We start from the raw sequence: 22296 nt of genomic DNA on the forward strand, positions 1-22296 counted from the left end.
ATGTTATTGTTCTAACATTATTAAAAAGTCCTATTTTATGTATTAAATATGTATTAAGGGAAAGGAAACGAACGTCCCATAGCACCCCCTGCTGGTACTGTACAGAATGGGTTACAGTGAAACTCGGACGATTAGTCAATCCCCATCCAACCGAGATAAATTCATCTATTGCAATGATGGATATTTGACTGATTTACATTATTGTTCTCCAGCTCTGAATGGAGCCTACCATCTGCATTGCATGCAGCATATTATATTATAGAGGACCACTCACTCTCACGCTTTATTCCTACGGGGGCTGTCCCGCAGATACACGCAAACTCTAGCAAGTAGGCTAATAATAATAATGTTAATGATAATTACAATAATAGTATTAATATTATAATAACATTTGTTATATTGTAATAATAATATTGTAATTTCAATTTTTTTGGCTGTTTTATTATTATTTGAACGACTTTTTTTTGAGATACCATAGGCATATCTAAAACAATAAATGGGGAAGAAAGAGAAAATAACAACTTTTACGGACATATTCTTGCGCGTATTTGACCGCTTCTCTAGCCCACCTGTGTCCCGCTGATTGGTCAGATCCTCCATTCACAACCAGAGCAGAAAGGTCGCGAGACGCCGTCCCTCCGAACCCACGACGCGGCGCTTTAAACACGCCCCGCCCCCTTTTCCCGGAACAGGAAGTAACCATCCGCTGCTGACGTTGTTGATAGTGTCCGAGCACGAAATAAGCTATGGCGTCCTCGGATCCGTCCCTGTTGGACATCACGGACAAAGACGTGCGAGAGAAGCTGTCGCTGTGGGACCGCCGCGGCGAGCCGACCGCCCCGCTGACGGACGCGCAGAGCGACTCGGTGGCGGAGGTTCGAGCCGCGGCGGAGACCCTGCCTGTCCCATCGGAGGTGAGACGTGCTAAGCCCTGTCCTAATGCATGTCCAGCTCCCCACTTGGGTCGCCTACCATGTATTTACAACGTTATGTCTGTAATTAGTTCATCCTCCACTCTAAAAGCGTGGCTGTGTTGTGCCTGGTGGCTATGGTACTGTACTGGTCCCAGACCATCGCAGCTGATAGTGGAGAGATTAGACTCTTCCACGTTGGGTCGCCAATGTTGCCAACCTGCAAAGAGGAAACTGGTTAATGGTAAAAGGACTGCGTTTACACAGCGTTTTTTATGACTAGTGGCCACTGAAAGTGCTTTACAATACCGCCTAACATTCACCCATTCATACACACATTCACACACCGACGGCGGAGTCAGCCACGCAGGGTGACAGCCAGCTGGTCAGAAGCAGTCAGGGTTCAGGTGCCTCGCTCAGGGACACCTCGACACTCGGCTAGGAGGAGCCGGGGATCGAACTAGCAACCTTCCGGTTACCAGCCAACCCGCTCTACCTCCTGACCCGTCTAACCGAGGCGTGCGTGCGTGTGTGTGTGTGTGTGTGTGTGTGTGTGTGTGTGTGTGTGTGTGTGTGTGTGTGTGTGTGTGTGTGTGTGTGTGTGTGTGTGTGTGTGTGTGTGTGTGTGTGTGTGTGTGTGTGTGTGTGTGTGTGTGTTCCAGCTCCCCATCGAGGACCTGTGCAGCCTGTCCTCGCGCTCGCTGCACTCCTCCTTCAGCACCACCGTGCCCGACTCCACCGAGGACGTCCTGCTGAAGGGCTTCCAGATGCTGGACATGGAGAACGGCCGGATAGAAACCGCCCAGCAGGTGAGCCTCCACACCCACAGACGAAGGGGTCACGGCCGTTCACACGGCGTGGCCTGGTGCCTCGCCGTGCGAACGGCCGCAGTAACACGGATGTGGTCGCTCTACTCTTCCGCAGTTCTTCTCCTGGTTTGCTAACCTGCAGACGAAGATGGATCTGGAGGAGGGGGAGCAATACAGGTGGGCCATCGTGTCCGACATGCTGATCGATAAAGCACGCTGAGGATGTCAAGCGCGTGTTCCGATGGACATGGCGGTTAACAACAGTGGAGCCTTTTAGCCTCAACTGTTAACCTCAGGCGTGTACATCTATGCCCCTATGGCATGGCATCGTAATCACTGTGATTATTATTATTTTTTATGTACGCATGCTGGAAACACTATACATTTCTTTATTTTATTATTGAATCTTTTTGTTTTCCATGGGCCGCTGCAACAGGTGAATCTCTCATGTACGGCATGGAATAAGGTTCTTATCTCACCCTCATAGATGACAATGGCCTCCCTAGTGTTTTGTGCTACCTCATGCTCAGCGCTAAACTAGGCGCACACTGGCCGGTCCGTCGCTGACCACACGGCTTCTGATCGTCCTGGTCCCCAGGAAGACGCGGGAGCACCTCCACTCGTACCAGGAGCAGTGCGACGCCATCCTGGCGGACGTCCACGCGGCGCTGGACCACCTGGACACGCTCCAGAAGCAGTACCTGTTCGTCTCCAACAAGACGGGCACCCTCCACGAGGCCTGCGAGCAACTGCTGAAGGAGCAGGTGAGGGGGTGAGGGGGTGAGGGGGGGAGGGAGGGAGGCGAGGGGTCTAGGGAGGGGGGCTAGGGGCGTGGCTGTCAGCTGAGCTCTGCTGTATGTTCCCTGTTGTCATCGGGTTTAAAGTTTGTTTGACTGTGAGCGTCTTGCTCTTAGGCAGGTAGCCTTGGCTGTGTGTGTGTTTAACTTGATTCAATTTTTTGTGTGCATATTTGTGTTTTCATGACGTTGTATTGTAGTGTACATTCTGCTTCCATTCACTTTTGTACTGTAAGCGATTTCTAAACAAAGTTAAAACCGTTTTCATGCCACAGTGCTAAAACGTATGCTTTATAGATGGATAGAAGTCAGTGTATCGGCTGTTTTGTGGCTGTTCATTTCTGTTTTCTGGGATGGATTCAGTTATGGTTGTCGGTTCTGAGAGACATTAATCTGCTGTTTGAGAGATGTGCATCGTAATGGAAACGAACGCGCACAGTTTGTCAACATCGGCAGAATACATTCTGTGTGTGGTTGGTCCCTCTGTTGTTTTCTTCATTTCGCTGTGCTTCTGTTTGCAGGCAGAGCTTGTTGACCTGGCAGAGAGCATCCAGCAGAAACTCTCCTACTTTAACGAGCTGGAGAACATCAACACGGTAGGAACTCCTCATTAGCCCGATGTTGCTGAAACATTTACATCTCATCTTCTTACCGTGCGTTCCCGCTAAAAGCACATATTCACGCCGCTTGTTCACTCGCGGGAGTGCACCAAGATTACTAACGTAGATGATTCGCACAAAAATCCAATCACTCGCACGAGTAAAGGAGGGAGGGGCTTACCTCAAAATGTAAATTTCGCGTAAACCAGGGTGTCCGCGCCACGCCTTTCATCACGCCGCAGGTTTTTCTGGAGAACTCATCAGAGCCATCTAATAACCATGGTAATGTCAGGGCTGTGGGTACCCTGATAGGACCGCTCTGTTAAAGGATTCCATGCTCAACGTGAGTTATCTGGACTGGTTTAGTCCACGTCCCGGCCCCGGGTTCAGACCCTTCATTAGCCTTCAGAGAGGCACCGGTGTCTTTCAGACCATGACTGCTCTGTAAATGGGTCCGTGCTCTTCTCTTCCTGTGAAAACTGACTTGATGTTGCAGACGGCGGCGTTTTGAAACGGTAATCACTGATATTACAAAAAGTAACCCGGCGTGACGGTTCGCCCTTTAAATCAGTAACACACAGACCGAACTGCATCCTGGGGGACAAGCGGCTTGGCACCGCCAGACAACACTCACCTCCCCACCGTCTCCTGTCTCTCCCTCTTCTGTCTGTCTGTCTGTCTGTAGAAGTTGAATTCGCCCTCGCTGTCAGTGAACAGTGAGGGCTTCATCCCCATGCTGTCCAAGCTGGACGACTGCATTGAGTACGTGTCTTCACATGTGAGTAGAGCGCTGTTTTCAAATTAATAGTTCATATTATGCATTATGTTGTAGATTAACAATCACAGAATGGTTAAAAATCTGACTTTAATTAGAAACATTTAAACAAAACAATGACCCAATTTTTTAGCTAGGAAGGCCAGGGGTACTGATGGGATTTTGGTCATTTCTTTTGTAATTATCGCGACTGCCACAGTGTTGTGCAGTGTGTAGTCGTAGAGCAGGACATGGCACAACAAAGTTTTGCTAGCTTTGGGGACGGTATATCAAGGTTGTTGTCGGATTTAACAGCAGCGCAACTCCCCAGAGGCACCAGGGAACGGCGGAGTATCGCCCCAAAACAAATCCCATGATGCACTCTGACGTACAAGCTCTATCGCACACAGCCCGCGTTACATAAGCGTCCCTCAGCAGCATCTCACCCAGAAGTCTCCCCTCCCGCCCCCAGCCCAACTTCAAGGACTACCCGGTGTACCTGGCCAAGTTCAAACAGTGTCTCTCCAAAGCCATGCACTTCATGAAGAGCCACATCGTCAACACCCTGCACAACCTCACCAGCCAGCTCACCAAGCGGGTAAGGCGGCCCGCTTTGGCTTGGCAGTCATCACTGTAGTGCTGCGCTTCGACTCCGGTGGGTTTTCAAAGCTGTCACTCTCCGTCCTCCTCACAGGACCCTCTAGGCCTGGCCAACGCAGACAATGCCTTCACCCTGTACTACGTCAAGTTCAGAGCAGCTGCGCCCAAAGTCAGAGTAAGCACAATGTCGATTCCTTTAGTTTTTCCCCTCCTCCTCCTCCGCTCTCTCCTGTAATCTCTCTTTGCCCATAAATGTTTGAAGGCTGAAAGCGGTTGTTGCTAACGCCTTTGCTTTGCAGACGCTGATCGAACAGATCGAAGAACGGGCGGACAAGATCCAAGAGTACGTACAGACGCTCCTTATCAGAGGTCATCAGATCCATAACCTCTGCTCCTCCGTTCGTACCGAGAGGAGCAGACGCCTCCGTGTCGTTTTGAATAAAAACCTTGATGAGAAATGGGTTTAACGGCTCGGCAGCCCAACGTTAAGTCCTCCTCATCCCCTGATCTGATTTGTTTAGACTCACCACCAGTTTGACCACTCTTTATTTATCTATATTTTCAAGTATTTTAATTGATCTACATTTACATTTAGGGCATTTAGCAGACGCTTTTATTCAAAGCGACTTACAATAAGTCCATTTGTCAGAAGAAACAGAAACGGCAATATATCGTTTTCTGTACAGTAAGGATGTTCACAGAACCAATCACTAGGTTGACCCGTACCCTGTATACAACAAAGATAGCTAGGATAAGGCGCTACACGATGCAAAGTAGTGTTTTTAAGTGCAATGACGTACAACATACAATGAGCGCGTACTTTGAGTGCCGGGACGTATAACAAACACTCAGTGTGTAATAGGGGTTGGGGTGGGGGGGTAAGGGGGGAGGCTAACCAGAGTCGAGGTGCACTCTGAACAAGTGAGTCTTTTGTGGGAGCTGGTGAGCTCATCTGCAGGGAGCCCGTTCTATATATTTCTTTAATTATTTGAATTGATTGAGCGTGGCCCCTAACGATGTCGTCGTACCCCCCCCCAGGTACCACAACCTGCTGGAGGCGGTCCACCAGTGTTACCTGGACCAGCGAGAGAGGCTTCTCAGCCCCAGCATCACCTCCACCATCACCGACCTGACCAGCCAGAGCAGCAAGGACCACTGCGCCCTGGTCAGACCCTGCAGCCTCACTGGGACTAGCGCTCGCATCACACACAGCGCTCGTCGTTGGCGTCTTTTTAAAGGGTCCCGTGAAATGCCACCAGGCGCGTGTGTGTGGTCAGCCGTTGCAAGCCGTTTTTGAAAACCGGGCTCTTACGACATCACAAGGGGGCGTGTCCACCTAGATGTGTGACGGATAGATGAGCGACGTTTGCTGCAGTCCACCGGGCAGGCCGGTAGGCTGATCCGTCCAGCGCGCATCTAGGTGGACACGCCCACTCGTGATGTCATAAGGGGCAGGTTAGCAAAACGGCTCGCAACGGGCTGATCCCACTCGCGCCTGGTGGCGTGTCGGGGGACCCTTTTAAAGGGGTTGACGCGGTGCGGAATGGTTTTAAGACCGGTCGCTGTCCGTCCGAGCATGCAGGCGAGGGTCCTGTCTTGTTGGCCTGGGGGTTGTCAAAGGTTGTTTGTGTGACGGGTTCAATTCCCGCTGTCTACCTCTAGAGGGCATCTCGCTCATGGGCGCCTGACGCCTGACCTGCTCTTCAATAACCCGTATTAAAAGTACAACGTTTGTTTGTATTGAACATCGCCTAAATATTCAGATAGCGTGCCTAGATATGTTTAAAATGTCTTTAATTTCCCAACAGGACTCTGTCTTTTGTGGCATGTGTGTTTGTGTGTGTGTGTGTGTGTGTGTGTGTGTGCTGCTGTCGTAGACGACTCCAGAGCCGCTGACCTTATTAACTTTATTAACTCTGTGACTCCTCCCCTCTACTCCCTGATAGGTCCGCAGTGGCTGTGCCTTCATGGTCCACGTCTGTCAGGACGAACACCAGCTCTACAACGAGTTCTTCAGCAGACCCTCCCCCCGCCTGGAGTAAGACCCCCCACCCTATTACTGCCTGCCAACTAGTCTCTGTCTCTCAGTCTCTGTCTGTCTGTCTGTCTGTCTGTCTGTCTGTCTGTTTCTCTCTATCTCTCGGTCTGTCTGTCTGTCTGGATCTCTCTCTGTCTCGTTCTCTCTCGCTCTCTCTCGCCCCCCCCTCTCTCTCTTTCTCTCTCTCTCTCTCTCTCTCTCTCTCTCTCTCTCTCTCTCTCTCTCTCTCTCTCTCTCTCTCTCTCTCTCTCTCTCTCTCTCTCTCTCTCTCTCTCTCTCTCTCTCTCTCTCTCTCTCTCTCTCTATCCCCCCTACCTTAAGTGAACCTTACTGTTTGCTCAGACGCAGGCTGGCTCTGTTATCTGATCAGTGCCATCAAATTACTAGCATTTGAATCCTCACACACAGGCGTGTGTGTGAAGTATCGACGCGAGTCCTAGACGGCAGATCATTCCCCTATTTGAGCAGATGTGTTGCGTTACTAAGCAAACACGTCCAACGTGTTGAGGAGTCAGACGACAGCAGGCATTACATGCACATCAAACCCCTTAAAGGAGCAGTACTCACCCACTTCAACTACTTTTGATGCACTCAACTTGATTGTACTTATTAATCAGTAGCGACGCTTTTATTCTGAAAGCGTGCACTAAAGGTGTGTGTCTCCCCTTCAGCGAGCTGCTGGAGAAGCTGTGCCTGTCGCTGTACGACATGCTACGGCCGCTCATCATCCACGTCATCCACCTGGAGACGCTGTCGGAGCTCTGCGGCATCCTGAAGAACGAGATGCTGGAAGACCACGTCCACAACAACGGTACAACCCGGGACGCCCCACGCCACCACTGGGGGGGGGGAGGGATCCACTCCAGGGGGGCGGGACATTCACATTTACATTTAGGGCATTTCGTGTAGATTTCACCACCAGTTTTGCGACTCTTAATTTCTCTATTTTGAATTATTTGAATTGATTGAACATTGACATTTTCATTTAGGGCATTTAATAGACGCTTTTGTCCAAAGCGTCTGACAATAAGTACATTTGTCAGAAGAATGAAAAACGAAAATATATCGCTGTCGGAACAGTAGAAGTACTGTTTTTAAGGACGAGGACGTACACAATACATTAAGTGCATAAGAGGGGGGGAAGGAGGAGGCTATCGACAGGCTTCGGTCAATGGGCGGTGCAATGAGTGTTTGCTCAAGGTGTTTTAAAATGAAGCAGTCAGCTGACTCAAAACGGCTTGTAACGGCTAATCACACCACACCTGGTGGCAGGTCATGGGACCTTTAATGTGATCATGGAGAGGAAACTAATCGAAGCTGACCTATATGTCAATTATGGCACCCATTGCACTCCTGACCATCCCTGGAAGAAGGGATCCCCCACTATGCGTTTCTTCTCAAGATTTCTTCCTTGCTAATTTCAAGGGAGTTTTTTCTTTTTACCCAAGGCCCCTTGTGAGTTTTTTCCCCTTTACCCAAGGCCCCTTGTGGGGCCTTGGGTAAAGGGGGGTGTCATAAATATTTGACCTGTTAAGCCCTTTGAGACTGTAATGGTGATTAAGGGCTATACAAATAAAATTGAATTGAATTGACCTTGGCCGTAAATAAACGTATTTTCCGATAAATCTCGCACCTCACATTTTCCGCAGATGACGGCAATGCGGACGTGTGTTTTGATCAGATTACCCCGTATCTGAACGGTCTGTGACCGAAAACAAAAAACACAGAGTTCAAAACAAATCCGTCTTTCTCTTCGAAGGACGTCTTCTGTCTCGGCTGACCGAAATGTAACCGACTTCTTTCAGCAGTATGCTGCCCCCTTAAGGCACACGCGGGAATCGCATCACGTGCATATTTGAATTCCCCTGCAGGGTGATGCATGAGGACGCCTGTGTATTGTCTCGGCTAAACGGAGGCCGGGCGGTTTGTCACCGGGGCAGCGCCAACACACGCCTCTCATCCCGCTCTAAATTAATCTGTAATCTCCCGTCCCGCCCAGTCACTCATTCAGAACTCAATCGGGTCAACCTTGGAAGTGAATGATGCCTCCCACCGGGGCCTCGTTCCGTCTCCCTGACCTCTGCTGGCCTCCTCTCATCTCACACGCACGCCACTCAGCGAGCACGCAGCAGTCATTACCCCGTACACGCGTAGATAAATAAGACAATGGCGTCTGCCGGCCCCAGTGGTTGATTACAACCGACAAGACTTTCCCCATCCGGAGGTGGTTTGATTTAGTCTGTCTGTGTGTGCGTGTGTGTGTGTGCGTGTGTGTGTGTGTGTTGGCATGCATGTGTGTGTGGGTGTGCGTTGGCATGCATCTGTGTACCCGTGTGTGTGTGTGCGTCTGTGTGTGTTGGCATGCGTTTGTGTGCATGTGTGTTTTGGCATGCATGTGTGTACCCGTGTGTGTGTGGGCATGTGTGTGTGTGTGTGTGTGTGTGTGTGTGTGTGTGTGTGTGTGTGTGTGTGTGTGAGTGTTGGCATGCGTGTGTGTGGGTGTGCGTTGGCATGCCTGTCTGTACACGTGTGTGTGTTTTGGCATGCATGTGTGTACGTTGGAATGCATCTCTGTACCTGTGTGTGTGTGTCTGTGTGTGTGTGTGTGTGTGTTGGCATGCATGTGTGTACTTGTGTGTGTGTGTGTGTGTGTGTGTGTGTGTGCGTCGGCATGCATTTGTTTACCCGTGTGTGTGTGTGTGTGTGTGCGTTGGCGTGTGTGTGTGTGTGTGTGTGTGTGTGTGTGTGTGTGTGCGTTGGCGTGTGTGTGTGTGTGTGTGTGTGTGTGTGTGTGTATGTGTGTGTGTGTGTGTGCGTTGGCGTGTGTGTGTGTGCGTTGGCGTGTGTGTGTGTGTGTGTGTGTGTGTGTGTGTGTGTGTGTGTGTGTGTGTGTGTGTGTGTGTGCAGCGGGCCAGTTGGGGGCCTTCGACGCGGTGGTCAAGCAGATGCTAGAGGACGTTCAGGAGAGGCTGGTGTACCGGACCCACATCTACATCCAGACGGACATCACGGGGTACAACCCCGCGCCCGGAGACCTGGCCTACCCAGAGAAGCTGGAGATGATGGAGGCAAGCCCCCGCCGCCGTCGCCGCCGCCCTGGTCCCGCGGAGCTCTTAGGGGAGCTGCAGGGCAGATTTAGGGGCCGTTCTTTGAGTGGGGTTTGTTTGCGATGCCCAAGCCATCCGTCAGCCATTAGTGAGGGAAATGCACTGTGAGAACGCGGCCGTAAATCATTGGTGCAGAACGCAACACTCCTCGACGGGGGGGGGGGGGGATGTTTCCCCCGGTTGTTTATTACAAAAACCGTTGCTCTTGCTTCCTCTGTTTTCTGCCCGCTGTCTTTAAAAGTCTCGAGTCCTATTTTAAAGCAGCTTTAAAAAATAATAACCTGAAGAAAACAAACGCCTAGTTCTTTGCACAGCAGCGAGGGGCGACTCCGACAATTAGAAACGCTTTTGTGCGCTGAAACAGCGTTGCCTCCGGCTCCTGGTAATGTTGTTGCACTGCTTCTTCTTAATTGTTCAAATATTAATAACAATTCGCTGGACTATATATAGTTAGCTTAATTATGTGCCGCTGCCGTTGCGATGCCCATGCATCATTGATGGCGTGGGAACCACATTAGCGGGCCGTCGGCCGCTAACACTGGCCCACTTTAATGGATTCCTGTCCCCGTTTGAGAAACACAAAGTAAGTGGCGGTGTGTTTTGGACACGTCGATATAAAGGACACCGGGCCGCGTGATTTGTACTCTCGGTACGAGCGTCTCTTTTTTTTATATCCTCTTTGTAGGGCGAGACGGCAGTAAGACCTCAAGGATTTCAATTTCTCGGCAGTTAACATTGAAGCTTAAAAGCTGAAAGATAAAGACAGTGCAGCACCTGATGCAGTCGGTGGTGCCTCTCCCCTCTCTTCTCCTCCTCCTCCTCCTCATCCGGTGGTCTCTCTCCCCTCTCCCTACTCCTCCTCATCCGGTGGTCCCTCTCCCCTCTCTTTCTCTTTCTCTCTCTCTCTCTCCTCTCCCCTCTCTCTCTCCTCCTCTTCCTCCTCCTCCTCTCCCCTCTCTCTCTCCTCCTCCTCTGATGATGATTCCTCTCCCCTCTCTCTCTCTCTCTCTCTTTCTCTCTCTCTCTCTCTCTCTCTCTCTCTCTCTCTCTCTCTCTCTCTCTCTCTCTCTCTCTCTCTCTCTCTCTCTCTCTCTCTCTCTTTTCTCTTCTCTTCTCTCCTCTCCTCTCCTCCTCCTCATCCGGTGGTCTCTCCCTCTCTCCTCTCCCCTCTCTCTCTCTCTCTCTCCTCCTCCTCATCCGGTGGTCTCTCCTCTCCTCTCTCTCTCTCTCTCTCTCTCTCTCTCTCTCTCTCTCTCTCTCTCTCTCTCCTCCTCGCCACTCGCTCTCTCTCCCCTTGCTCCCCCTCCCTCTTCCCTCTCTCTCCTTCTCCACGTTAACCCCTGCCTGGCCTCTGCTCTGCTCCTTAACGTCGTTAACGGGGGTCGGGGGCGGTGTGTTGGGGCTCCACAGAGGATCGCCCAGAGCCTGAAGGAGGAGCAGATCAAGCTGCTGTCCCAGGAGGCCTCCTTCTCCGACGTCCGCCTGGAAGATCCCGGCTCGCGGCGGGGCAGCACCACCAGTACGACACCTCCTTTTGGTTTCCTCATCCTGTCTTTCAGTGGCTGCATTCCACCTGAGCCCCCATAAAGTTCCCTATTTAGGGTGTCACCATTTTAGTAGTGTTGTCCAAAATGGGAGCGTACAACTCTGGTTCCCTTATGTAGTGCACTAATTGATTCCCATAATGCACCGTGGAATACAACTGATGGGCCCACTTATACCCACGCTAAATCCCATGATGCACAGCGGTTTTATTTATCATTGGATTCGTCCAATCAATAGGCTCCGGCACACACTGGTTCTTTATGCTAATGAGCCGTCACTGGATGACGTCCTGGATAATGTTTCACTTTGTTTATGTCCCCAACACCTCTGGCCTTGGTAATACCACCAACACGTCTCAGCTTGTTCCCGGTGCGTGGTTAGTGTTAATACGTTGTTTTGCTGTGTCTCTTCCCGGCAGGCGTGACGGAGGCGTCGCGGATGCAGGCGTCCATCTCCCCGGCCGACCTGCACGGCATGTGGTACCCCACGGTGCGCCGCACGCTGGTCTGCCTCTCCAAGCTGTACCGCTGCATCGACGTGAGTGGCCCCCGGCCCCAGCCCCGCCCTCCAGCCCAAGCCCCACCCACTCTCTAACCAGGAGACCTCTTGAACGAGGAGACCCCCCTCTAACGAGAAGAACCCTCCCTAAGGAGGAGACCCCTCTCTAACGAGGAGACCCCCCTCTAACCAGGAGACCCCCCTCTACCGAGGATACCCCTCTCTAACGAGGAGACCCCTCCCTAACGAGGAGACCCCTCCCTAACGAGGAGACCCCTCCCTAACGAGGAGACCCCTCCCTAACGAGGAGACCCCTCTGTAACGAGAAAACCCCCCTCTAACGAGGGGACCCCCCTGTAACGAGGAGACACCCCTCTAACGAGGAGACCCCTCTCTAACGAGGGGACCCCCCTGTAACGAGGAGAACCCCCTCTAACGAGGGGACCCCTCTGTAACGAGGAGAACCCCCTCTAACGAGGAGGCCCCTCTCTAACGAGGAGACCCCCTCTAACGAGGGGACCCCTCTGTAACGAGGAGAACCCCCTCTAACGAGGAGGCCCCTCTCTAACGAGGAGACCCCCTCTAACGAGGGGACCCCTCTCTAACGAGGAGACCCTTCTGTAACGAGGAGAACCCCCTCTAACGAGGGGACCCCTCTGTAACGAGGAGACCACTCTCTTAAAAGGAGAACCCCCTTTGATGAGGAGACCCCCCTCTAACGAGGGTACCCCTCTCTAACGAGGAGACCCTTCTGTAACGAGGAGACCCCTCTGTAACATGGAGACCCCTCTCTAATGAGGAGAACCCCCTTTGATGAGGAGACCCCCCTCTAACAAGGGGACCCCTCTCTAACGAGGCGACCCTAAAGAGGACACCCCTCTCTGCTGGTTCCCCGTGGTTCTGACGTGTGTGTCTGTGTTCGTCTTTGTGTTCCCCAGAGAGCCGTGTTCCAGGGTTTATCTCAGGAGGCGTTGTCGGCCTGCATCCAGTCGCTCCTCAAGGCCTCAGACATCATCCTCAAGAATAAGGTGAGCAGGGCACAGCCTCGTGTTCTAGCAGTGTTGTAGCTGAGCGGCGTGTTGTAGCAGAGCCTTGTGTTTTCGTTTTGTCATGTTGTGTTGTTGTGGTGTCTGGGGGCGGCAGGGCCTCTGCTCCACCTCCTCAGCCTCCACTATCCTCTCTTGTGCTGTCTCTAAGAAATAAATAAGCCAGACCAGGGATACTGGAGGGTTTCTCTGCGGCCTGATAGTGTTTTAATGAGGCGTTTGACTGCGGCACCTTAATGAGGTCGCGCCCGGCATCGTCTTTTACCCGGGACGTTAACGAACGCTGTCACGCCCTCCACTGAGCGTCCCGGTTCTTCTCCTTTCTTTGTTTATTGGGTCCACTCACCTTCAAACCCACGGTCGATATCAGCGGTGCCGGCCGCGCCCAGAACGCACGTAGCTCGTCGTCTCCGGAGGGCTACTCTCATGGCGGCTCTCCAGCGTTCGAGTCTTTTACCGCCGTTTAGGGCAGTCGCAAAACAACAAACGTGGGCCGCCGCCCGCTTTTGGCTCCACATCGATCGCGTCCCCGTTATGCGCCCGTGGCTAATCCCGGCTTATCGCCCCCCTAGAAAAGAATGACCCCTTTTCTCCTCTCTCGTATCCCCCGCTACGCGGTTAGCTTAGCGATGGCCTTCAGAGAAGCTACCGGCCGCTCTAGGTCTGCTCTAGGTCTGCTCTCAGGTCTCAGGTCTGCTCTAGGTCTACTCTAGGTGTGCTCTAGGTCTGCTCTCAGGGCCACTCTAGGTCTGCTCTCAGGTCTCTGGTCCGCTCTAGGTCTGCTCTAGGTCCGCTCTAGGTCTGCTCTCAGGTCTGTTCTAGGTCCGCTCTATGTCCGCTCTAGGTCTGCTCTAGGTCTGCTCTCAGGTCTGTTCTAAGGTCTCAGGTCCACTCTAGGTCCGCTCTAGGTCCGCTCTAGGTCCGCTCTAGGGCCGCTCTAGGTCCGCTCTAGGTCCGCTCTAGGTCCGCTCTAGGTCTGCTCCCAGGTCCGCTCTCAGGTCCGCTCTAGGTCCGCTCTTGGTCCGCTCTCAGGTCAGCTCTAGGTCCGCTCAGAGGTCTTCCCCTCCCCTCTACAGACTCAGGTGGACGGGCAGCTCTTCCTGATCAAACACCTGCTGATCATGCGCGAGCAGATCGCCCCGTTCCACACCGACTTCGCCATCAAGGAGATCTCCCTGGACCTGAAGAAGACCCGAGGTGAGTCCGGCGGCGGGCGGCGGGGCGGCGCCCGTCACCTCGTCACGGTCGTTAAGTGACCGCCGCCCATAACGCTCACTGGGCCGCCGTTAAGTCCGGGGGGGGGGGGGGAGGACTGGCCATTCAGAGTCTCTGCATGTAATGTACATAAACCACAAGACTCTGGGAGACAGAGGAGGGAGGGTTAGGGTGGGGGGAGGGCGGAGAGAGGGTGGGAGAGAAGGGGGGGTAGACATGGCCCTCCCTTCCCATTCCCCGGTGCTCTGCCAAGGTTATTATTACCCAGCGGCACTAGGGGGCACTGTCAGGCTTCGCCAGCCCATCATGTAATCCTGTTACTCTTTTTTTTTTTCCTTTTTTTTTTTCTCCGCCTCCCTTTTTTTTCTGTTTTTTCAGACGCTGCCTTCAAAATCCTCAACCCCAAGGCTGTTCCCAAATTCTTCCGACTTAACAGTCACAACGCCATCCTGGAGTTCCTGTTGGAGGTAAGAGCGCGTCTCCTCCCCAGCCAGACGTTTTCTGGGCTTTGATAGCAACCCCTGCTCAGGCAAACGACACTTGATACCATAAAGCTTGTGTGTGTGTCTGTGTGTGTATATGTATGTGTGTGTATGTCCCTCCTTCTCATCTCACCTCCTCCTCACACATCTCTCCTCCTCCTCCTCCTCCTCTTCCTCTTCCTCCTCCTCACACATCTCTCCTCCTCCTCCTCCTCCTCTTCCTCTTCCTCCTCCTCACACATCTCTCCTCCTCCTCCTAACCATTTCTCCTCCTCCCCCCATTTCCCATTTGTGTCCCCCCCCCCCCCCCCCAGGGGACCCCAGAGATCAAGGAGCACTACATTGACTCTAAGAAGGACGTGGATCGGTACCTGAAGCTGAGCTGTGAGCAGTTCATCCAGCAGCAGACGCACATCTTCGTAGGAACCCTTGAGGAGCTGCTCGCCAAGGTAGCACCTGACCTTCAGCTCCTGAGGGGCGTGTGCGCGTGTGCGTGCGTGCGTGTGTGTGTGTGTGTGTCTGTGTGTGTGTCTTTAACCTTCGCAGACTGTAGTTTAGGATAATGAGCTGATCACAGGGAAGTGGCACATTTCCACCGGGAGAATGTCAAGTCGAGGCCGATCGATGGGGGGGCGGGCGCTCTGTTCAGGGGTTATGGATCCGCGTCGTCTGAGCGCTGTTGTTTGTGCCCAGGTGGCGGCTCTGAAGACCATGGCCATCGAGGGCGGGCCCACGTACAACCTGTCCCAGCAGCCCTGGGCCCAGCCAGGTACCCCCCCCCCCCCCCCCCCTTACACGGCCGTCATATCACTCTGTGTTCTGTTGTGTTTGTGTCGGGCGGAGTCCCTGCCCTTCCTCGTACGGCCATGTCTTTCTTACTGTTTGCAGCCAAGATCAACGAGATGGTGACGGCGACCTACCGCGTGATGAAGGGCAAGCTGCCGGCCACGCTGCAGAGCATGTCCCTGTACCTGGCCAACAGGGACACCGAGTTCATCCTCTTCAAGCCCGTCAAGGTGGGTGTCCCGAGACCGGCCCCACTTAATCCTGTGTGTGTGTGTGTGTGTGTGTGTGTGTGTGTGTGTGTGTGTGTGTGTGTGTGTGTGTGTGTGTGTGTGTGTGTGTGTGTGTGTGTGTGTGTGTGTGTGTGTGTGTGTGTGTGTGTGTGTATAGGAGTCTTTGTCCTCTCCTTTTGTTCCCCGTCCAAGTGGCGGCTAAGTGAAGCTCGACGAGAGAAACTAATTTACACCGTTGACATGGCAACAAGATCATGCAAGGGGTGGGGGCCGGGTGCTAAAATGCATTATTATGTCTTTTTTTTTTTTGTTCTCTAATTTCAGTCATCTGCCCCACTTTGTTTTGTTTTAAATTGTGTTTTGATTGAGTCTCACGGTTCTCATGCGATCCGGGCCCGCGTGAGAACCGTGAGACTCAATCAAAACACACTTTAACCAAAACAAAGTGGGCCGGCTCACCACCGCTGATTGCGGCTTTCATGACGCAATCATGCGAATGTTGTTGTTTTTGTTTTTTTTCTGTTGTTGTTGTTGTGGTGGTGCCCTCCAGAACAACATCCAGCAGGTGTTCCAGAAGGTCCACGCCCTGCTGCTGGAGGAGTACAGCGGGGAGGACCTCCAGATCATCGCCTGCCCCTCCATGGAGCAGGTGAGCCCACCGCCGCCGCCGCCGCCCTGCCCTTGAAGCCCGCTGCTTACGAACACACACACGTACCGTCGCACACACACACACACACACACACACACACACACACACACACACACACACACACACACACACACACACACACACACACACACACACGTCCCCCCGCACGCACGCAAACGTCCCCCGCAAACGCACACACAGACACACAAACATGTCCCCCTCAGGCGTGGACACACATGCAGGCACACACACAGACACACACACACACACACACACTCTCTGACCTTCAGGTTTTTATATGTCTGAGTCGAGGGAGAGGTGGGGTTTGCGTGCTAACGAGCGTCCGTTTCCCCCCCCCCCCCCCCCCCCCCCCTCGTCTCCGCAGGTTAACCTGCTGCTGTCGGTGAGCAAGTAGCCGGCGGCGGCGCAGCGGCGCTCGCTGATCGGAGCGGCTGGCGCAGCCCAGGGCGGCTGGCTTCATCAACCCAGCCTCTAGACACCGGGCTGGGGTTGGGGGTGGGGGGGGGTTCTGAGGACCGCTCGGCCGCGGCGCCGGACCGGAGGCGGTGGCGATGAAGACGACGAGGGACGGTGATGAAGACGATGGCGAGGAGGACCCGGACGTTCCCCACCGACGCGGCCGGGGTTTGGGTTTTATACGGCGGACCAGACGCACACGGCGCCGTCTGGGTGTGGGTCCGGGTCGGGGAGCTCGGCCGTGCTGTTCGACCGCGGGCCGGGACGGTGGAACGCCCCACAAAGGAGACGTCTGCTGTGTGGGCGGGTTCTCGTCTGAGGGGCGGGTTCTCGTTTTGGGGGGCGGGTTTTTGCTTTTTGTTTTTGTCTTTCCTCGGTTCAGTTTCAAATGTACTTTGACATCATAACTCTATTGGGAGGGAAAAGGGAAAACTAGAATAAGCAGAGGGTCGACCACGGGGGCGAGGTTTGGGTGAATCGGGTTAGGACAACGGCCCTCCAGCGGGTCCCTGGTATATGCTCCAAGGGCCCTTCATCAGGCGGCTAATGGACAATAAGGGGCCCGCACGCGGCCGCCTGCCGCCTAATGGATTCAGGGGCTGAAGGAGAAGCAGCAGCCCCCGCCAGCAACGCGTGTCTCCTCCTCTCATCTGTAAACCGTCTGGAGAGAGTTCTGGAAGGATCCCGCTCGCCCGGCCGCCACGACCCATCGTCGTGTCACCGTGACTGGGCTTTGTTCGTCTGAGTCCTCCCCGTCTGAATGTAGCCCCGTTCCGCTGAAGATGATGAAGATGAAGTGTTTGTCTGTTTTTATGTTTTCTATGTTTTTACGTGTCCTGCGTCACCGGTCTGAGCAGGGCTGGGTAGTGGTGGTGGAGGTTTTGCACTCCTATCGCAACGAAGAAAATGATGAGTAGTTAATGCTTGGTTTGATGGGTTTCTTTTCTTATAGAATAAGAGGAGTTTAATATGAAAGCGGCATTATTGACCTGGCCTCTGCTATGTAAAGTGGTGTATATACTCAAACTATTTATGAAGCCTTTTGATTAACAAACCCCAAAAAGTTGGAACAAAATGTTGTCTGCGTCTTTTGTTTTCCATGAAGAAAGATATTTACATTAGAAACATCTCTGAGCAGATACCCATAATAAGTTTGCAAACGAACACACCAGGTATACAATTCTGTTGGCTCACCCAGGAAGCCCCACAGCCGACAAAAGAGGGGTCGAGCTTTCATCCCCAATCCATGTTGCGCCGTCTGAACAAGAAGTACATATTGACCTTTGACCTTCCCAGAGGAGGCCACCTTTTGACAACCACTGGTGAGGAACCGGGATCTCTGGAGCAAGGCAGACTTCTTCCCTAGATGGCCCTTTTATGTCTGGCTTCAAGCCTTGAACTTAGTTCACCTGAGACAGCAGCACCACAGTCACAAGACCCCAACAAAGCATAACTCGGGTGTAGTTGCTGACTGTGGGTGCTGCATGGGGATGCAAAGACAAAGGTGTCACACGGAGGCTTCTTACAGGAGCCGAAGCCACCGCTCCGCTACTTAACAGAGCAGACGCTGCTTTGATCCCAGCCTTACATAATGCATCATCGGGAGTCTGCACCCTATTAAACCCTGGCTATATTGATGCAGGGAGAGAAGTCGGGGGGCATTGGAATCCAGGTGCTTATTATGCAACCCCCCCCCCCCCCCCCCCACAGCACCTCGGCCGACAGAATGTCCTGCAATTAGCGGCTAACCTTCCGTCATGCTGCGGTAATTCAATAAGCACGGTGGTAACGGCGTTAGCTGACACCAGACGACTGCGAAACCTCGCCCCCACGCTGAGCTGCACTGTACTCCCGCAAGACCTGGGGGGGGGGATGTGGAGGAGGAGGGGGTGGAGAGGACGTGGAGGTGGAGGAGGAAGGGGTGGGGGTGGATGTTCTGCTGCTGCTGGTCGTCTCGCCAGCTCTAGCGTCGCCTCTGAGCCTCAGAGTCGCTGAAGCAGCAGCAGACGAGCAGAGTCAGGGTCTGGTTCACCCTGTGAAAGGACAGCAGGAGGAGAGAGACGGGTTCACCCTGTGAGAGAGGAAGAGGAGGAGGAAGAGGAGAGATGGAGGAGGAGGACAGGGGGGTCCGCCCTGTAAGAGGGGAGGAGCAGGAGGAGAGAGACGGGTTCACCCTGTGAGAGAGGAAGAGGAGGGATGGAGGAGGAGAGGGGGGTTCGCCCTGTAAGAGGGGAGGAGGAGGAGAGATGGAGGAGGAGAGAGGGGGATTCACCCTGTAAGAGGACAGGAAGAAGAGGAGAGCTGGAGGAGGAGAGGGGGATTCACCCTGTAACAGAGGTGGGGCAGGAGGAGAGACATTGTGGAAGTATCTCACCCCCAGACTTTGAGCTGCTTCCCCCTGCCTTTGTCTGCACCATTTCTACCTTTGATGGCAGATACTGCCGAAACCGAATCTAGGGGGAGGATGGTCCATCGGTGGTGAGGGGGTCTGACTCCCAGCCTGGAGTAAGGTTCTGGGTTCAAACTCCACCTTCCGCCTGTATGCAGCCTTCAGCAAGGCACCCTAATGGCCTGCCTGCCTCCAACAGTGTACTGTGAGTCACCGGATGAAAGCGACTGTTGAAGAGCTCAGTGGTAAAGGAAGCAGTCAAATGAAATGACGTGATATCACCCATACCTGCACCTCTACCTTCATCTAGTGGCCTCCTAATACCTGCTTCTTAATGACGTTCATCTGACGCTCACTGTACGGCACTGGTTTAATCACTCGACTAATGAAATTATGGGATATGGTTTAATGGACCCGTAATCACACCAAACCTGTGCGTTTTGGTGACAGAGTAGAAGGTTTTCGTCGCGTAGGAGCACGTAGGAGAAGTCATTATGACAACAGCACCGCATCACTGACTGACGGCTTTAAACCGCTTAAGTGAACAGCGAGGTGTTTAACAACATAGTGTTTAACACAGTTTAATGGCACTGATCGCTTAGTCATAGTGTCAGGAAGGTTCTCTTCTGGACCAATAGTTCTAAAGGCGTTACAGTGAGTACACATGCAAACTAATGGCAGAGACTTCTTATAACTATGGAGAAAGTCATTTGGTCAGTGTAGGCAATATATTTCCATATTCCTGAGTCCTTTTTCTCATAAGTTGTCTGATCCACCCGGTGTCGCCCAGGGAGCGATGTGTCTTCCTGGCAGCGCGGTGGGCCTCGGGAGAGACGGCAGCATATGGCTTCGCCCCGGCGATGTCGAGGTGCTGCGCTGTTAACTTAATTAAGGCATCGCGACACAGAGGTGACAAACCGTTCCCAGCACCTGATCTCCAGACACCGTGCCTCTGCTTCCTCTGCATCCGACTCAGAAGATAAAAGACAGATTCTAGTCTTCATCTGAATGTCTCCAACCCTGCTCCAAAGTTGTCCTCCGTTTCCTTTCAAACGCCCGATCCCCCCCGACATTACGAAAGACCCCAGATCCTGGTGGTTGATTTAAAAAAGAGCTGCCTTTTTTTTTTCATCTTTTGTGATTTTTCTTTTTTTTTAAACGGCAACGAATTGAATCAGGAAACATTAAACGACGGAACCCGACAACAGACGAGAGCGACTCCAGCCTTTTGATCTGAGCGCCATTGGGTCTCTATCTGTGAGGATTTCTTCCGATAGGCGGACGGGCTCGCGGGTGAGACGGCTGATAACGGCCGTGACATCGCGCGTCAGGGTGGAACACAGATGAAAGCGCGGGGCAGGTGTGGGGGAGGCCCCACAAAGGTCATGCATTTCCATATATAATGCGTGCCGTAATGCTACGTGCACCGCTGCACGCAGAAACACACACGGCTGGAAGGTGGTCAGGAGGGTGGTGGAGGCATGTCTTGTTGTGCTCAGAACTGGCTCTGTAGGTGTGAGCATCTCACTTCGTTCGGTGGGTTTGTCGAGCCGCTGGTTAACTGGTATCTGTGGGCGCTGGTTAGTGTGGTAATTGGGGAGTCCTCGTGGGAAATGTCTACCAAGCTGACGTGGTGGCTCGTCTGATGAGTGTTGTTTTGATTGGGCCTCAAGAGGGAGTGACATTGTAGTCAGTATTTGCATCGCAAAAGGCCCTGTTTGTAGTTTATTTCGTGCCAGCGTCTCTCTCATTGTCCTCTCTCTCTTTGTCGTCGCTCTCTTTGTCTACATTACCTCTGAAAGGTCTCAGTGACCGAGATTGGAAACCACGTTTGAAGCATTGCGTCAACCTTCCCAGATTGTCCTCAACGCTTCACGGAGTCCTTCCAATTTGAAACCATGCGGAGAAGGAGAAAAAACGGCATGTTTTTCCAGTTTATCCTGTCTAGATTAGTTAACGATTCTGCGGTTTCTCCCAGCCAGCCGTGGGAGTTGGAAGGGCCTTGTTGATTGAATCCAGCACTTCATTACCTAGGGATGGCTCGCACTCAGGCTTCATGTTTTTAGAGGGCCTCTTGGGGAGGAGGGGGGAAGGGGGAGGAGGGAGGGAGAGAGGGGGGGGGGGGGTGACAAAGAGTTTCATATTTTATTTAATTCTCTTTGAGGTAACTTATGCCTCATGAATAAGTCAACACTCTGAAACTCCATATTTCAGGATACAGTGCCATAACATTTTCCAGAAAAATAAAACTGTCATTATGATAATGGACGCCATCCATTGGAACACTAATTCAAAATTACTTTAGCATCAGGATAATGGCTTTTAAAAACACTTAACAGCTTCCCGGGGATGCAGATGGTGTATATAACCTATTATTATCATTTTATTTTTTGGGTTTGAAGACTGGATGTCAGCGGCCGTTATCGTATAAACACAACAGTCGCGGGACCCATATTTCTCTAAAGGTTGCAGCAATTTCTGTCAGAGGAATATGATTATCCAATTTTGTGGAAGGGAAGACAGGAAGCCATTTCAATTGGAAAACCATCCTGTGGTTTTGCTGTGTGTGGCTCACCCTCTGGTTACATCAAATGCCGCCCAGATGCCCCGATGTCCATACGTTCTGGAGACGTCTCCTTTGATAATCGCAGTCGGTAAATAGAGAAGCCCCTCCAGGCTTGAACCGATTTAGAAAAAGAGGTGCTCGCCATTAGCCTGAGCAATTCCAGGTGTTTCTATTGAAGACTTTGAAGCACAGTAAATACACCCTGTTCCGTTCACTCCTTTATGCGTGGCTCCAGTTAGGGTGATGCTGCTGAATGGAGGGGAGGCTCAATGCCTCACCGTGAGTTAACACCAGCATGAAAGAAGTTTAAACAAGTGAACAGCCTTTTTATCCGGCGGCGTGACCTCGATTACTTAGATCTCTCTGCCGTTTTAAAACACTCGAGGGTCGTTTGGAGAGCTTCGTCCTCCTCTCCACCCACCAACCTTCAGCGGAACACCTGTCTGTCATAAAATCAATCCTCTCGTCTCTCAACGAGCCGTGAGAGGCCGAGGATTATCGTGATTTGGAGGAGGTTTTAGGACTTCCCCCTCGCCGTTTTGAATTCGCTGAGAACCGAGGCCTCGAGTGAACTGGTGCTGTTATGAATCGGTTAGTTAAATGGTTACCGGAGACTCCCCAGTAATATCTCACCACATAAACACACAGCAGCAACCTCAAGTGCGATTATATATTGAAAACAAATCATCACTAGTCCGCCCGGGTATATAGTTCCTCAAGACGGCGAATGGGTTGCTTAGCAACACAGGCTAGCATACTTTGAGGTTGACGGCGCAATGATACTAAAACTGAATTCTC

At 52.5% G+C, this 22296-nt stretch overlaps 1 protein-coding gene across 1 annotated transcript; it reads left to right on the forward strand.

The window, feature by feature from the left end:
* Window positions 1–701: 701 nt before the first annotated feature.
* cog3 (component of oligomeric golgi complex 3) lies at window positions 702–17618 on the forward strand. The gene is made up of 23 exons (XM_079731569.1): window positions 702–914; window positions 1574–1720; window positions 1836–1897; window positions 2319–2484; window positions 3039–3113; window positions 3802–3894; window positions 4343–4468; window positions 4565–4645; window positions 4770–4813; window positions 5509–5635; window positions 6417–6508; window positions 7180–7319; window positions 9416–9576; window positions 11026–11134; window positions 11579–11697; window positions 12597–12686; window positions 13781–13901; window positions 14298–14386; window positions 14716–14850; window positions 15095–15170; window positions 15290–15417; window positions 15968–16066; window positions 16452–17618. Exons 1-23 carry the CDS (start codon window positions 747–749, stop codon window positions 16479–16481), a joined length of 2478 nt encoding a protein of 825 aa, XP_079587695.1. The 5' UTR covers window positions 702–746; the 3' UTR covers window positions 16482–17618.
* Window positions 17619–22296: the final 4678 nt, after the last annotated feature.

This window comes from Pollachius pollachius (assembly GCF_949987615.1).
Source record: "Pollachius pollachius genome assembly, chromosome: 3".
NCBI lineage: Eukaryota > Metazoa > Chordata > Actinopteri > Gadiformes > Gadidae > Pollachius > Pollachius pollachius.

What these genes read in the sequence shown, in the direction of transcription:
- cog3 (XM_079731569.1), top strand. Translation starts at nt 747, where the DNA reads ATGGCGTCCTCGGATCCGTCCCTGTTGGACATCACGGACAAAGACGTG. An exon ending in AGCTGTACCGCTGCATCGAC is followed by an intron (nt 11,698 to 12,596) that starts GTGAGTGGCCCC and finishes TGTGTTCCCCAG; the next exon opens with AGAGCCGTGTTCCAGGGTTT. An exon ending in TCCTGGAGTTCCTGTTGGAG is followed by an intron (nt 14,387 to 14,715) that starts GTAAGAGCGCGT and finishes CCCCCCCCCCAG; the next exon opens with GGGACCCCAGAGATCAAGGA.